The following is a 16,448-nucleotide window of genomic DNA, read 5'->3' as shown; positions in this document are numbered from 1 at the left end:
ACGTATCTGTACAGATAAGGAGGTAAGATTCTACTTGCCTTTTTTTAGGAGATTGACTCCAAAACTGGTCAAATCTTTAACTTTACCACATCAAAACACACACACTCACTCACAAATTCATTCTGGTCAAATTCTCTTTTATCACTCACTTCACTATTTATACGACCAAACCATACCATATATAACCAACAAAAAAGGGTAATTGATTGTGGACTTGACTGTGTTATCGCAGAAAGGAGCCTTGCCGTAGCTAAACGGTTCCCGGCCGCAGTTACTGCCCAAGTGACAAAGGACAAGAAAGAGTTCAACATCCTTCTAGACTCGTCTATCTGTGCTAAGCACGGGGACAATGGATCTACCATGGCAGGGCTTTTAATCCAAGGAAGTGAGCAACTAATGTATTTGTTGAAAGGAGAAACCAAATTTAAAGACTCAAAGAGGGGGAAGATGACTATTGGAGGGTTAGTTGCATTCATTGATGGGCACATTCCTTTTGGTTTTAAAATGGAGAAACAGATGGCTGTCGGGAAAAGGCTTGTCCTCGTGGGAAATGGAGGGACGATGCGATCACAAGGAGGAGATACAGCTTCTGAAGCAAACCTCGAGGCCAGACTTAGAGAAGCTGATTTTCCAATAGGACAAAACCAATCCCATGCGGGACTGTCTCTAACCATGTCGAAAGATGATTTAACCGCCACAGCCAATATACGATCTCAAGTATCTATAGGAAGACAAACAAAGTTAACAGGTGTTGCAAGTCTTGACACCAAGAGGACTGGGCGTTTCAGTGTTCGAGCCAGCAGCTCAGATCAGTTGCAGCTTGCCTTGATGGCCATTCTTCCGCTCGCCATGTCCATCTACAAGAGGATTATTCAATCTAAAGAAACTGACAATGATCTTTAGGATTTAGTTCTATTTGGTGTCCACTAATTCATATATTTTATCTTCTTCTTGTTCCTCGTATTAGCAAAAGAATCTTCCTAATTTTATAATTTTAGGTATGTTTTGGCCAACTTGGATTGAAAAATTTAATATATAAAAAAGAGTTGGGCTTTTATTGGATTTCATATTATAAATAACGAGAAGGAGCCCAAAGAATAACTCAATAATGGACGATGAAGCAGAAGTAGAGAATTTGAGAGCAGCGTTTGGAGATTCGTCCGATGACGACGATCAAGCAATCGGAGATACGAAGGTGTGGGAGCGAGTGGAGGAGATCAATGGATTATGGCTCTGTAGAAACTTTCTCTCTATCGCTCATCAGTCTGTTTTGCTCTCCGCCATTCTCAGCGGTAGGGTATCTTTTTGGCTCTTCTTTGGTTTCCATATTCTAATTCTTGTTCGCTAAATTTTGTTCTTTATTTAAAATTTCTGCAGAAGGTTGGTTCGTTGAAGATTCGATTAACCAGGTACCAAACCTCCTCAATCACCTATTTCGTTGATTTGCCTTGATCTTACTGTTCTTCATTTATCTTTTGCCTATGCGGTTTTTGTTTCCTAATTGAAGTGATTGGGAACACGTGGAGCCAAATTGAATGGTTTCTGTTTATTTTTTTGAAAAATTGGGACGCTCCATACTTTTTGGGTTTTAGTTGTGATGCTTCTTGGATTTGATATATGAGAAGATGATACATAAACAGAGAAACTTAAGCTTGTGTGTTTTTTTTTTTTTTTTGGGAAAGGCGATGAGATTTGGTGATCTCCCTTCATGGGCAGTAGAACTATCTGATCTCATCCGTGAGACTGTGGAATCTGTTGATCTTCGGGTGTTGCCTACTGATTTACTGTGGAGAGAACCTCTGTTCGACCAGCTTATTGTTAATTTATACCAACCAGGTGAGGTACGTCACGTTTCACTTCTTTTCTACAGGAACCAATAGATAACGAGCAGCTTGTTAAGGTCTCAAAGATTCGTCTAGAATTAGATGTTTTAAGAGTTGCAAAGACATGTTTCATACAATTTTAGAAGAAACCAATAGAGTAACAACTTGTTATTGTTTCTTGGAGCATTACAATCAAATTGGTTTAAGAGATTTTGGACAATTAGTGAAAGCTAATAAGAACTCAAACTGTCAAAGACAGCATTTAGATGCCAAATGCAAAAAAAAAAAACTGGATGATCTTTTTATCAGGGTATATTGCAAAAGCTAGAAAGCTTGTTAAGGTTTATTGAGGCATTACAATTACATAGTTTAAGAGAGTTGCATAATGGGTGAAAACAGTATCAGTCATGGAATATTCAGACATTAAATCAAACATAATATGACAAGGCAATGTTCTTTTTAACAGGGGATTTGTGCACATGTTGATCTGCTGCGTTTTGAAGATGGAATTGCCATTGTCTCTCTGGAATCACCTTGCGTGATGCGGTTCAGTCCCGTAGAAAAGGAAGAAGAAGAAGAAGAATACGTAGATGTTTTGTTGAACCCGGGATCTCTTATTCTCATGTCTGGAGAAGCTCGGTATCAATGGAAACACGAGATTAACCGAAAGCAGCATGGGTTTCAGGTATGGCAAGGAGAAGACATTGATCAGAAACGAAGAATCTCCATTACCTTGAGAAAGCTATGTCAAGCTTAAGGGTGTGTGAAGCTGATTTTAATTCATTATCTAGAGGACATCGATTTGTAACTGTGATTAATTGATAAGAACTATAATGTTTAGACTAGTTGTTATTCTTCATACCTTACATTGGTTAAGTAGTTTTATTGTTATCAACTTTTTTTTCTGAAAAATTGTTCTAAATATCGTATCATAGAAAACGATATTTTTATATAGTTTGATAAGTAGAATTTTTCGATTAAGGTACTTTGGTTTATAATATAAGAGAATGTAAAAGAACTATTGATAAAAATGGCGATATAATGTAACATATATCAACATGAAGAAGAGTACTCCATATATGATTTTTATTCACAATTGAAATAGAACCTTTTTCTTCTGTATATGTTGATTTAATTTTTTTTTTTGTAGATATAGTGTGAATTCGTTTATATTTTATTGGACAAGTGTAGTAAGAGATTCAACAACAGTCATATATTACAAATTTTCTGTTTCTTTCTCCTGTAGTTTTTTAGTTATGTATATAAATAGAAAGATACTTTGGCACATATAAATGAAGTTAAAAAGAATGTGAGTAAAATTTAAGAAAAATATATAACAAAACAAACTAGTAAATATCTTTATATTTTTTTGTTTTAAAACAATTACACACCAATGCCCGAGACCAGCATTACGCATAGGGACGTCTTTCGACCCTGCGCTTTGTGTTAAAATTTTTATTGACACGAGTTCAAACTCCTGGAACATGGCTCAGCTTTTGGCTACGTTTGTGCCGGAAAATGTTGTTATTATTTCAGCCTTACCGCTACGACAACTGGATCGACCGGATTTGTTAGGTTGGCACTTTACTAAATCAGGGAAGTATACGGTTAAATCCGGATATCACATCCTTCGGTATACTTTGACGGTTTCACCTGGTCTTCCTGTAATAGGACCTGATATCGTTCTTTTACAGGCCTTTGTTTGGAAAATTTGATGTCCCCCGAAGCTCCGACATTTCATGTGGCAAGTTCTCACAGGTTGCATGGCGGTCACAGCTAATCTGCGGAAGCGTGGTATGAGTTATGATGCTGAGTGTGGCCTATGTGGTTCCCTTGAGGAGACAATTAATCATGTTCTTTTTCAGTGTCCTCCTGCCAAACAGGTTTGGGCATTGTCACAGTTTCCAACAGCTCCAGAAATCTTTCCCTCTGATTCTCTGTTTAACAATATGGATTTTCTATTTTGGCGGTGTGGCCAGATTACAGATCAAGATATGTTTCCATGGATCTTGTGGTATATTTGGAAATCTCGGAATGATAAATTATTCAATAATTTGGATTCAAATCCACTAGCGATTTTGCGTATAGCGACTGATGAATCCAAGGCATGGTTTTTGGCCCAAACGGTGGAGATGACTTCAGAGTTGGCTCCTAATCTCCCGTTGGGCCTAGTGGTGGCAGAATACTTATGGTTCCTAGGTCCCCGTTGAGCTATTTATGTTTTGTTGATGGTTCGTGGAAAGCAACAGATCAATTTGCGGGTCGAGGATGGTTCTGCTCTTCGCCCATGGGGGAGGATACTACTATGGGGGCATCCAATCTTCGCCGGAGTCTCTCACCCCTACATGCGGAGGTTGAAGCCTTCATATGGGCTATGCGTTGTATGATTGGAGCCGATCATCAGCATGTGGTCTTTCTTACTGACTGCTCTGATCTGGTGAAGATGGTGTCTTCCCCTGCAGAGTGGCCAGCCTTTACGCCTTATTTGGAGGAGATCAAGGAGGACATAGAGGAGTTTGCTTCTTTTTCCTTATTCTACATATCTCGCGCGCAGAATGGTAAAACCGATAACCTTGCACGTCGTGTTCGCTCGGTTTCGAGGTTGATTACCTATGTAAACGATATTCCTTCGCATTAGCTTGTTTGAGTCAATCTTGTACTATGATGGCAAAAAAAAAAAAAAATTACACACAAATTATAAAATCTTAAATTTTGTTAAATCTTTAAAACTAATTATAAAAAATTATAAAATCTTAAATATTGTTACATATCAAAAACTAATCAAAAAAGTATATAAAAGGATTAATAAATTCAAACAGAAAAAAAACTACTAACCTCTAATTAGTAATTTAACTAACTGAACAAGGTGAATATCATTTGCTATTTATGCTCCTCTTTCTTTTCAACTAGTTTTCTATATATATATACTCCATAAAACAACACTATTACGAGTTTTTCCACTAAAACTACAAAAAAAAAATGACGAGTTGACTTTTCAACGGTGTTAGATTTCTAGTTTTTGTATTTTTTTTCTTTAATAGATCTATAACTGCATCAACGGTCAAGATCATTGATCACAAATCACACGCTCTAAGATCTCGACACGTGTGAGAAACACTACTAACACAGCACTACTACCACCGACAATTAAGTGAAATCGGACAATATTAACTGTCATGTCCAAAAAACACAAAATCTCTTTCTCTTTCTCTTCTCTTCTCTTCTCTTCTCTTCTCTTCGCTTCGCTTCTCTCTTCTCTCTCTTGTACTCCCGTAAGTAACTTTTGATTTAAAATTTTAACAGTGTTGTTAATCACAAATTCGAATCTCTTACATTAATGGAAACTCAGATCTTCTCTTAATAAACACACACAAAAGCACAGATCTTTCACGGAAGAATCTCTCAAGAAAAAAAGATGATTGAGAGGTGTTTAGGAGCTTACCGGTGCCGGAGAATCCAAAGAGCTTTCCGTCAGTTAAAGGTAACGATCCTCTGCCTCGTTCTTACCGTAGTCGTCCTCCGCAGCACGATCGGCGCCGGTAAATTCGGTACCCCGGAGCAAGATCTCGACGAGATCCGTCAACATTTCTACACACGCAAACGAGGTGAGCCTCACCGTGTCCTCGAAGAAATCCAGACCGGAGGAGATTCTTCCGGCGGCGGCGACGGTGGTGGTGGTAACTCCGGCGGGAGTAATAACTACGAGACCTTTGACATCAACAAGATATTCGTTGACGAAGGTGTGGAAGAGAAACCCGACCCGAACAAACCTTACACTCTCGGACCCAAGATTTCAGATTGGGATGAGCAGAGATCTGATTGGTTAGCTAAGAACCCTAGCTTCCCCAATTTCATCGGACCTAACAAGCCACGTGTTCTTTTGGTTACTGGTTCGGCGCCAAAACCGTGTGAGAACCCTGTCGGTGACCACTATCTTTTGAAATCCATCAAGAACAAGATCGATTACTGTAGGTTACACGGGATTGAGATCTTTTACAACATGGCCCTTCTCGATGCGGAGATGGCTGGTTTCTGGGCAAAGCTTCCGTTGATTAGGAAGCTTTTGTTGTCACACCCTGAGATTGAGTTCCTTTGGTGGATGGATAGTGATGCTATGTTTACTGATATGGCCTTTGAGCTTCCATGGGAGAGGTATAAAGATTACAATCTTGTGATGCACGGGTGGAATGAGATGGTTTATGATCAGAAGAATTGGATTGGGTTGAACACTGGGAGTTTCTTGCTTAGGAACAATCAATGGGCGCTTGATTTGCTTGATACTTGGGCTCCTATGGGTCCTAAAGGGAAGATCCGTGAGGAAGCTGGTAAGGTTTTGACCCGTGAGCTCAAGGATAGGCCTGTCTTCGAAGCTGATGATCAGTCTGCTATGGTTTATTTGTTGGCTACTCAGCGAGACGCTTGGGGAAACAAGGTAAGAACTGAAGCTTTTGAACTTGATTCCATTTCAGTATTTTGTTTGATGTGGTAAAAAAAATTTCTAAATTGGGAAATTTTAGTCTACACGTCTCTTGATCACTTAAAGATCGTTTTGTTTTTGCTAACAAATCACAATGTGCGTTACTTCTTGTCAGTTTATAACATCTCTATTCTCTATCACATAAAGATGCAATTTGTTTTGCTCATAAATCACAAATTCACAATGTGAGTCGCATCTTGTCGGTTTTTAACATCTCTTCATCATGTAAAGATCATTCATTCCTTTGCTTACAAATAACAATGTGAGTTGCATCTTGTGGTTTATCATGTCTCTTGATCATATAAAATCACAATGTGAGTTGCATCTTGTGGTTTCAAACATTCTGTGTGAAGTCTATTATTGAAGTAAAGTAGTAGACTCGAATCTTTGCTTGGTTTGGGGGTTTTGTTGAACTACTCATTTGAGCTGCTGTATATATTGTTGTAGGTGTACCTGGAAAGCGGATACTATCTTCACGGTTACTGGGGGATTCTCGTGGACCGATATGAAGAAATGATAGAGAACTACCACCCGGGTCTAGGCGATCACAGATGGCCATTGGTGACTCACTTTGTCGGTTGCAAACCTTGTGGGAAATTTGGTGATTACCCAGTGGAACGGTGTCTAAAACAAATGGACAGAGCCTTTAACTTTGGGGATAACCAGATTCTGCAAATCTATGGCTTCACTCACAAATCTTTGGCTAGTCGCAAAGTCAAGAGAGTGAGGAACGAGACTAGCAATCCATTGGAGATGAAAGACGAGCTTGGGTTGCTTCACCCGGCGTTTAAGGCGGTTAAGGTACAAACCAATCAAGTTTGAATCGGAACTGCGTCTAGGATTTGTGTTCTGTTTCTTGCAATATTTATGTCTGGTCTTGTGTCTTCGCTTGTTGTTGTACTAAGATGGATGATAAAAAGTATTGTGCAGAGACGTCAGTTTATTCTTTGGTTTTTACTTTGGTCTCTACGTCTAGAGAGTTTTCTATATCGAAATCAAAATGTTGCCTTTCTTCTTTGTAATCCCATTAGAACTTGAGATTTTGTAGCTTCATGGATCAATAATCTATGTTAATTCAAGAACATTTTTTTTTTTAACCTATGTTAATTCAATAATCTCACTCTTTGTTGGTCTGATTTCATATTTAAGTAAATTTATAAGCAAACAACTATTGATTTTTAGTATACAATATGTAAAAATTTAATATTGAGTTGGTATAGATTCAAGATCATGTCGCAATTCTTTTAAGAGTTTGAATTCAGAACATAAAATGTGGCATGTGGTCAGATTCATTTGCAGTATGGGGGGATTTTAAAAAGATTTGTTGTGTCTGAATATCTTTAATTGCTCTTAACTAAAGAATTAGCAATTTTGGATTACGAACAAACATTCGGGCTATTTTTAGGCCTTATAAAAGCCCATTAACATGTGGAAACGGTAATCTCGGCCTGATTTTTGGAATCCATAATATACAAGAATCCAAATCAAAAAGAAAAAAAAAATCATAGATAATGGTGGAAATAATTTTTTTTTATTTAAGGAAAAGATTGTGTGGCCAAGCAATTTTCGGGTTGGAAGAATACAAAAAAGATTTATTTTCTTCTTCTTTATAAAAACGCAATCTCAAATGTTATCTCGTCTTTTGGTTGTTGTTTGTAGGTGTGTGTGTTTGGTTTTTTGGTTTTTAGTAAAGAGAAGATATAACAAAACCCTCATTCTGGTGACTTTTAAAACCCTAGATTTGGTGAGCCTATCAAAACATATTTCATTGAGGAAGATATTAACTATCAAATAGTAAATACTTTCCCAAAAAAAAGTGATAAAATCAGAATTCTTCATATAGATTTAAAAAAAAAAAAAGACATTTTTTTCAAATTTTTAACCACAACTTAATAATTTTCTCGTAAAAAAAAACTTGTAAACTCTTCGTTTGCCCCCCTCCTTAAAGAACAGTTTCCAAAATACGACAGCGTTTAAGTGTGCAGCGCGCATTGGAAGACTTCACCAACTTAGAGAGGTGAGGGTAAATAAGTAATTTCGGCATCATCCTCAAAAACAAACAAACTGAGAAGATAAAATCCCAAAGCAAAAAGAGTCATATTTTTGTTCGCTCACTGACCTTATCTCTCCCAAATTCTTCTCTCTTGTTCGAAGAGGGGAGCACCAAAATTCTCTCAAATCATAAAAAAGGGTAAAATCTCTAAAACCCTTTTTTAATCTTATCGCAATCTCACCTTCCTCCACAAGTTTTTGTGGAGATAAGAGTTTTGATAAATCCTCCAGTAGCAAAGCGGAAATGGAGTCCAAGTCTGTAACTCCAGAACCAACGAACCCTTTCTACGCTTCGGGGCAATCAGGTTTCTTTCTCGTTTCTATCTTCTTCTTTTAATCTATGCTTTTTTTTTGGGAATAGGGTTTTAATCGGAAAGTTTGATTTTTTTTGGTTTGGTTATAGGAAAAACCTATGCTTCTGTTGTCGCCGCCGCTGCTGCAGCAGCCGCCAGTAAGGAGGATGGTGGTGCTGTGAGTAGTGGGAAGGAGTTGGATTCTTCTTGGGAGGCTGCTTTGTCTGGTAATTCGGATAAGGGTGTAGCTGATGATGATTTACCTGACGCCGATAAGGAGAAGGATGATTCCTTAAAGGATGGTGGCGAGGGTGGTTCCTTAAAGGAAGATTCTGCTACCACTACTAAGCCTGAGGTTGTTGTTTCTGGTGAAACAATTGGAGAAGATGATGTTTCCTCGTTATCTCCGAAGCCGGAGGATGTTTCTGATGGTGTTGGGGTTGCGGTGGAGGAAAAGAAGGTTAGTAGTGAGGGCGTGGAAGATGTTAAAGACGATGGTGAGAGTAAGATTGAAAACGGGAGTGTTGATGTTGGAGAGAAACAAGCTTCCGCAGATGGTGTAGTGGTGGATGAGAATCCGGAAAGGGAAACGGTGAGTGAGAGTAAAGTCAAGGATGTGGAAGAAGATGTTGGAGTGAAAAAAGATGATGATGAGGTGAAACAGGCAGATGAAACCAATGAGAAGGAGAGTGAGTTGAGTGGAAAAGTTGATGTTGACGATAAAATTGATAGTGTTATTGAAGAAGATGGTGTCAAGTTAACTGATAAAGGAGACGTCGTAGTGGACTCGTCCCCTGTAGAATCTGTGCATGTTGATGTGGCAAAACCAGGGGTCGCTGTTGTAGAAGACGCCAAGGGAAGTGATGAGTTGAAGATTAATGCCGATAAGGAAAACCTTGAAGTGTCTAATAAGTTTGATCAAATTGGGCACGATGATGGTGGTGGATTTGAACCTGAGTCTGATGAGACCACTGAGGAGGTAGGGGAAAGATTGACTAGCGGAGCAGATTCCCCTAAACCAGAATCTGTGGATACCAATGCTTCAGAGCCAGAGGTTGTAGCTGTCCAAAGTGAGACGGAACCGAAGGATGTGAAAGAAGCTAACGGATTGGAGAAGGATATGAGTTATGCTGAGGTATTTAAGGCAGCTAGTGCAGTATCTGACAATGGGACCAAGGAGGAGGAGAGTGTGTCCAGTGGCGTTGTTAATGAAGAAGGTGTTAAGTTAACCAACAAGGGAGACTTTGTAGTGGACTCATCTGCTATAAAAGCTGTGGATGTAGATGTGGCGAAGCCAGGTGTTGTGGTTGTTGGAGATGTAGAGGCGAGTGAGGTGCTGGAAACTGATGGTAACATTGTTGATGTTCATAATAAGTTTGAACCAGTTGGCCAAGTTGAAGTTGGTGGAGTTGAACTTGAATCTGACAAGGCCACTGAGGAGGTAAGAAGAGAGAAGTTGACTAGGGAAGGAGACTCTACTGTTGACTCCTCTGTGGTGGAGTCTGTTGATGCTGATATCAATGTTGCAGAGCCAGGGATTGCGGTTGTTGGGGCAGCGAAGGAGGCTGAAATTAAGGAAGATGGTGGAGATGATGAGGTTGACAAGACCATCCCAAGTATTGAGGAACCTGATGACCTGACTGCTGCGTATGATGGGAATATTGAATTGGCTGCTAAGGAAATATCAGAGGCAGCCAAAGTAGAGTCTGACGAACCAAAAGTGGATGTGGAAGAAAAAGAATTGCCTGCTTCTGAAAGTTCAAACGTAGATTCAATTGATGTAAAAGAGGATTCAAATCCCGCAGCTGAGTCACAGTTTGAAGCAAACCCTAACCCGGAGGTTCGGGAAGTTTCCGAAGGAGACAATGCTGAAGAGGGTGGAAACAAGCTCCCAGTCGAAGACATTGTTTCTTCGCGTGAGTTTAACTTTGAAGGAAAGGAAGTGAACCAGGAACCTTCTGGAGAAGGTGTTATCGGGGTTGATGGGTCTGAAAGTGAAGAAGAAACTGAAGAGATGATATTTGGGAGTTCTGAAGCTGCAAAACAGTTCTTAGCAGAGCTGGAAAAGGCTTCTTCTGGTATTGAGGCACATTCTGATGAAGCAAACATTTCTAACAGTATGTCAGATAGAATTGATGGCCAGGTTGTCACCGATTCTGACGAGGATGTAGACACAGAGGATGAAGGTGGGGAGAAAATGTTTGATTCTGCAGCTTTGGCTGCACTTTTGAAGGCAGCCACTGGTGGCGGAAGTTCAGAAGGTGGCAATTTTACCATAACATCTCAAGATGGTACAAAGCTTTTCTCTATGGATCGACCAGCTGGTTTGAGTTCATCGTTAAGGCCCTTGAAACCTGCAGCAGCTCCACGTCCAAACCGTTCCAACATCTTTTCCAATCCTAATGTTGCAATGGCGGATGAGACTGAGGTTAACTTGAGCGAGGAAGAGAAACAGAAATTGGAGAAGTTGCAAAGCCTTCGTGTGAAGTTTTTGAGACTTCTGCAAAGGTTGGGGCACTCCGCAGAAGATTCAATTGCAGCGCAGGTTCTTTACCGTCTTGCACTACTTGCTGGGAGACAAACTGGGCAGTTATTCAGTCTTGATGCTGCGAAGAAGAAAGCTGTGGAGTCTGAGGCTGAGGGAAACGAAGATTTGAACTTCTCTCTAAACATACTGGTCCTTGGAAAAGCCGGGGTGGGGAAAAGTGCTACTATAAACTCCATTTTGGGAAATCAGAAGACGTCCATTGATGCTTTTGGGCTCTCAACCACTTCGGTTAGGGAAATTTCTGAAACAGTGGGTGGTGTCAAGATTAACTTTATTGATACTCCGGGTTTGAAGTCTGCTGCGATGGATCAAAGTACAAATGCAAAAATGTTGTCCTCTGTAAAGAAGGTAATGAAGAAGTGTCCCCCTGATATTGTTCTTTATGTGGATCGGCTTGATACCCAGACCAGGGACTTGAACAATTTACCCTTGCTAAAGACGGTTACTGCTTCTCTTGGTTCATCCATATGGAAAAACGCTATAGTGACATTGACCCATGCTGCTTCTGCCCCTCCTGATGGCCCATCTGGCACCCCATTGAGCTATGATGTGTTTGTAGCGCAATGCTCACATAGAGTGCAACAGTCTATCGGACAGGCCGTTGGTGATCTACGCTTGATGAACCCAAGTCTGATGAATCCGGTTTCTCTTGTTGAGAATCACCCCTTGTGTAGGAAGAACCGGGAGGGAGTGAAGGTTCTCCCGAATGGCCAAACTTGGAGACCTCAGCTGTTGTTATTGTGCTACTCCCTAAAGGTTTTGTCTGAAGCAAATTCTCTATTGAAGCCTCAAGAACCAATCGACCATCGTAAAGTATTTGGTTTCCGAGTTCGATCCCCACCTCTCCCTTACTTGTTGTCTTGGCTGTTGCAGTCTCGTGCACACCCTAAGCTCCCTGGAGACCAAGGTGGTGATAGTGTTGACTCTGATATTGAAATTGATGATGTATCTGATTCTGAGCAGGAAGATGGGGAAGATGATGAGTATGACCAGCTGCCACCATTTAAGCCTCTTCGAAAGACCCAACTTGCAAAACTCTCAAAAGAACAGAAAAAGGCATATTTCGAGGAGTATGATTATCGGGTAAAGCTCCTGCAGAAGAAGCAGTGGAGAGAGGAATTAAAGAGGATGAAAGAAATGAAGAAAAACGGGAAGAAGGTGGGTGAAAGTGAGTTTGGTTATCTGGGAGAAGATGAGGATCCAGAAAACGGGGCTCCAGCTGCAGTGCCAGTTCCGTTACCCGATATGGTTTTGCCACCTTCATTTGATAGTGATAACTCAGCTTACCGATACCGTTTTCTGGAGCCCACTTCACAACTCCTAACCAGGCCAGTGTTGGACACCCATGGTTGGGACCATGATTGTGGATATGACGGCGTCAATGCAGAACATAGTCTTGCTGTAGCAAACCGGTTCCCTGCTACGGCTACTGTCCAAGTCACCAAGGACAAGAAAGAGTTCAACATTCATTTGGACTCGTCGGTGTCTGCTAAGCACGGCGAGAATGGATCCACTATGGCAGGGTTCGATATCCAGAATGTAGGGAAGCAGCTGGCTTATGTGGTTAGAGGAGAAACCAAATTCAAGAACTTGAGGAAGAACAAGACGACTGTTGGAGGGTCAGTGACTTTCTTGGGAGAAAACATTGCCACTGGTGTTAAACTCGAGGATCAAATAGCACTGGGGAAAAGGTTTGTTCTTGTGGGCAGCACTGGGACAATGCGATCACAGGGAGATTCTGCCTATGGTGCGAACCTCGAGGTCAGGCTTAGGGAAGCTGATTTCCCTATTGGGCAGGATCAATCCTCTTTAGGGCTGTCTCTGGTGAAGTGGAGAGGCGATTTAGCCCTTGGAGCCAATCTCCAATCTCAAGTCTCTGTTGGAAGGAACTCAAAGATCGCGCTTCGTGCAGGACTTAACAACAAGATGAGCGGACAGATCACAGTCAGAACCAGCAGCTCGGATCAGTTGCAGATTGCTCTCACGGCCATTCTTCCAATTGCCATGTCCATCTACAAGAGCATTCGACCAGAAGCTACGAACGACAAGTACAGCATGTACTAAAAAATATCTCTGCTGCAGAAGGATCTTTTTTATATTACTGGTTTCAGTTAATGTTTTTTCCCCCTACTTTAATAAAAACTTTGTTGAGATTTATCAAAGTTGTATTTTGTTCTGTTGAGAGGTTCCCCTTCGGATTTATCATGTATCAGTAATTTTTCACTTTCAGTAGCCCTTCTCAGCTTCTCTTACCATTCTTCAGATGATAATGGAGCCTAGTGCAGTTTTCATTTGGTTCTACATGTCATGCTAATGATGTTGCTCGGCTTGTGTTTGCAAATTTGTTACTTCAAAATTTCTGCAGAAGATATCAAACTTTCGTTGACGAAGCAGGTGCATACCCTTGTTAATAAGATTTTGTTTGTACTAAAACCAGGATGTTCTTCCTTGAAGGTAGGTAATGGTGTGTTTTAGCTTTTCAGTAGTTCAGAAATCTGTAAGGCTTCTTCTGCCACACTCCTGACAGACGCACTCTGAATAAAGGACATTTCTTGTAACTGATGTAGCAAAAGTGATCTTTATGGAATATGTGATTATTGGCAAAAGCCTTAAACTTTAAAGGATGATGACCAGAGTATGCAATTATCTGCAAAGCATTTTTAGCACCTAGCATTTTTAGGTGCTCAAGATCCGTGATCAATGGTGAAAAAGACAAAACTTGCTGCTCTAATCGTTTTTGTAACTGCTGAAAAAAACGTTTCTGTAACTTATTGAGAGGTGGTGAATAGGTCCAGAAACCTGATGGTGTTTTGTTTTGTGACGTCTAATTAATTTGAAAGATAAAGACTACTTTACTTTTGTCATTTTCGTACCTGACAAAGCAAGGAAACTTTTAAGGATAAGAATGCCCAGGAGAAACGTTCGTAAGTAAGATTTCCACAATACTAAAGTCCCTTGTATACAAGCTCATTAATAGGTAACTCTATGTTTAAGAGACATTGCTATCTTTGCATTAGTTAAACAGATTGATTTAATTTAAAAGCGCCTGTAGATTAGACAAAAGATTTCTCAAAGACATACAACACACTCACATAACTAAAAGAAAAACAGAGGATACAACAGAAAGAACAAAACAGAGTACTGAGAAATTGGGCGATGAGGCCGCCGCTTATTTACTCTTAGCATTACTATTTGTGACTGAAGCAAAGCCATTGTTTTTCCTTTTAGAAATTACTTCACTGAAGGACCTTCTGGGAAGCTGGCCTCTTGGTGATCTCAGTCACCCACTCGTTGACACGTGGACGCTTGGTGAAGAGCTTCTTGGTGGGAGTTTCGAGCAGGTACTGAATCACGGGAATGTGGTGAAGATCAGTCAAAGTGAAAGTGTCACCAGCCATATACTTGAACTCCTTGAGCCTAGCCTCGTAGGCATCGAGGACCTTGTCTAACTTAGCCTCCTCTTCCGCAACAACGGCTTGGTCTGTAGTCAAGCCATAGATGAGCTTGAATACTTGTTCCCAAGCAAGCTTTGTAGCCACTGGGTCGAACTGGTGAGCTTCCACTTGCATTCCATTGGCCATGATCGCGTACTGAGATACGTTCTTGGAGTCAGCTGGGAGAAGGTTGGTTCCTTGGTTTTCGTATTTGTGAGCTATGTACTGAGTAATCGCTCTTGATTCTGCACAAAAATATCCAATTCATATTAGTGAATCAGATTTATTTGAGATTGAAGATGATGCATGGAAAACTTAGTTCGTACCAAAGAGCTTGAGGTCTCCATCTTCAAAGGCTGGAACTAGACCAAAAGGCTGAAGAAGAAAACATTCAAGATCCAGGACAGATATATAAAAAACAGTTGGCCTTGTCTTACAAGTTACAACAAACACATAGATAAGATATACTTACATTGCGGGAGAGGAAAGGCTCCTTCTTGTGCTCACCGTCTTTGATCTCAACATGAACGAGCTCAAAGTCGAGGTTCTTCTCGTGGAGGGCGATGAGGACTCTCCTGGTGGAAGTGGTAGCAGCGTGTCCGAAAACTTTGATACCGGCCATTTGATTTGGTTACTAGGAAACTCTCTGACAAAGGATTAAGAGATGTGATGTTTGATGTTGAAGGTGAGAATGTGATGAAATAAGACACAAGTAGCGATGGTATTTATACAGAAGCATTTGTGCGCTCTCAGTAATATTAACGCTTCTACAATGCCGTCGCTACCAATATTGACTAGTCGTCTTAGCGGATTTTTTTAAAGCTGAATTGGATTGATTAACGTTGGATTTTTTGTTTTTACATTGGTTAGGAGATAAAGTTGTAATAAAAGCATTCAATGTATTCAGAGAAAAGATCAAACAAAGTGCGTAATATAATGCCCAAATGACTGCAAGAGCTTTATATGTTTGGCATATATACGTTTGTGATGTATACTTTAGGTTTATAATTGTGACAAGGGAACCAATTTAGGAAGAGTTATCAAGTTAATGATATTAACAGATCTCAAATCCATACAAATTTCAATTAAATATGACAAGAATTCTAAAATATAGTTCAGAAATTCTACTCGAATAATCAATAATCATATTTTTTTTCTCGTTAGAACGCATATATGGTCGATTCTCAACTCGATGGTCGATACAGTTGTATTAATACACAAGAAGCCCATGGGAATCTGATAAGCTTTTAAATGGGTAAAAAGAACCTGTATAATTGATGGGAAAGTGATAAACAGAAGCAATTGTATAAACATAAATTTCCTTTCACAATGAAATAATAATATACAAGATAATTTAACCCATTGTACATAAATACAAATAATATTACAACAAAAATGAAAAAAATATTCATTAAACAAAAAAATTACAAAATGAATATGTAGGTATAAGCGGACAGAATATGTTTCGTGTGGTACATATCTGTGAAAAAATTATTGATCTTTTTTGCATATCGTGAAATATATCCAATATTTTTCTAGTTCGGTCATTATCATAAAAATCATTCACTACATCTACCATTTATTTAATTTTATCAAACCTCATGAGTAGCTAGGTTGGATTTATAATGTTTTTCTACCATTCTAGCAATCATAACTAACCAATTAGCCTTTGGGAATGATTAGATTAAAAAGATTAGCTCCGCTATTACCCCTAATCTCGTATAATAAGTATTTCAGCGTCAACGGTGGGGCTGAGCGAAGTCCTTTCTTGACAGATATAACTAAAGACTCAGACACTTCCAATGAATAAGACAACATGGT

The 16,448-nt window shown here is 39.8% G+C and overlaps 6 protein-coding genes across 7 annotated transcripts; 5 read left to right on the top strand and 1 right to left on the bottom strand.

The window, feature by feature from the left end:
- The first annotated feature begins 360 nt into the window (after nucleotides 1-360).
- Nucleotides 361-1,055, top strand: LOC104707847 (translocase of chloroplast-like protein). The gene has a single exon (XM_010424279.3). The coding sequence runs from the start codon at nucleotides 361-363 to the stop codon at nucleotides 901-903; it is 543 nt and encodes a 180-aa protein (XP_010422581.2). The 3' UTR covers nucleotides 904-1,055.
- Nucleotides 1,046-2,735, top strand: LOC104707846 (uncharacterized protein P8A3.02c). 2 transcript variants are annotated; one of them, XM_010424278.3, is made up of 4 exons: nucleotides 1,046-1,292; nucleotides 1,378-1,409; nucleotides 1,683-1,841; nucleotides 2,290-2,735. In XM_010424278.3, the coding sequence occupies exons 1-4, from the start codon at nucleotides 1,109-1,111 to the stop codon at nucleotides 2,578-2,580; spliced, it is 666 nt and encodes a 221-aa protein (XP_010422580.1). In that variant the 5' UTR covers nucleotides 1,046-1,108; the 3' UTR covers nucleotides 2,581-2,735. The 2 variants fall into 2 exon arrangements, with proteins under 2 accessions (XP_010422580.1, XP_087317799.1); XM_087461673.1 differs by having other exon boundaries at nucleotides 1,072-1,292; nucleotides 1,683-1,836.
- An 851-nt stretch (nucleotides 2,736-3,586) lies between these two features.
- On the top strand, nucleotides 3,587-4,033 carry LOC147940414 (uncharacterized). The gene has a single exon (XM_087461294.1). It carries the CDS (start codon nucleotides 3,587-3,589, stop codon nucleotides 4,031-4,033), a length of 447 nt encoding a protein of 148 aa, XP_087317420.1.
- A 737-nt stretch (nucleotides 4,034-4,770) lies between these two features.
- Nucleotides 4,771-7,397, top strand: LOC104707845 (xyloglucan 6-xylosyltransferase 2). The gene is made up of 2 exons (XM_010424277.3): nucleotides 4,771-6,255; nucleotides 6,748-7,397. The coding sequence occupies exons 1-2, from the start codon at nucleotides 5,239-5,241 to the stop codon at nucleotides 7,120-7,122; spliced, it is 1,392 nt and encodes a 463-aa protein (XP_010422579.2). The 5' UTR covers nucleotides 4,771-5,238; the 3' UTR covers nucleotides 7,123-7,397.
- A 540-nt stretch (nucleotides 7,398-7,937) lies between these two features.
- Nucleotides 7,938-13,422, top strand: LOC104707844 (translocase of chloroplast 159, chloroplastic). Its single transcript, XM_010424276.3, has 2 exons — nucleotides 7,938-8,657; nucleotides 8,756-13,422. Exons 1-2 carry the CDS (start codon nucleotides 8,597-8,599, stop codon nucleotides 13,255-13,257), a joined length of 4,563 nt encoding a protein of 1,520 aa, XP_010422578.2. The 5' UTR covers nucleotides 7,938-8,596; the 3' UTR covers nucleotides 13,258-13,422.
- A 784-nt stretch (nucleotides 13,423-14,206) lies between these two features.
- Nucleotides 14,207-15,559, bottom strand: LOC104709797 (glutathione S-transferase F3). Its single transcript, XM_087463474.1, has 3 exons — nucleotides 15,100-15,559; nucleotides 14,954-15,002; nucleotides 14,207-14,872 (listed from the first exon to the last, which is right to left on the bottom strand). The coding sequence occupies exons 1-3, from the start codon at nucleotides 15,247-15,249 to the stop codon at nucleotides 14,430-14,432; spliced, it is 642 nt and encodes a 213-aa protein (XP_087319600.1). The 5' UTR covers nucleotides 15,250-15,559; the 3' UTR covers nucleotides 14,207-14,429.
- Between the last annotated feature and the right edge of the window lie 889 nt (nucleotides 15,560-16,448).

This window comes from Camelina sativa, chromosome 8, assembly GCF_030686135.1.
Source record: "Camelina sativa cultivar CO46 ecotype springtype chromosome 8, ASM3068613v1".
In the NCBI taxonomy this organism is placed as follows: Eukaryota; Viridiplantae; Streptophyta; class Magnoliopsida; order Brassicales; family Brassicaceae; genus Camelina; species Camelina sativa.
Note: the sequence above shows the minus strand (reverse complement) of the source record. Positions and strands in the feature narration are given on the sequence as shown.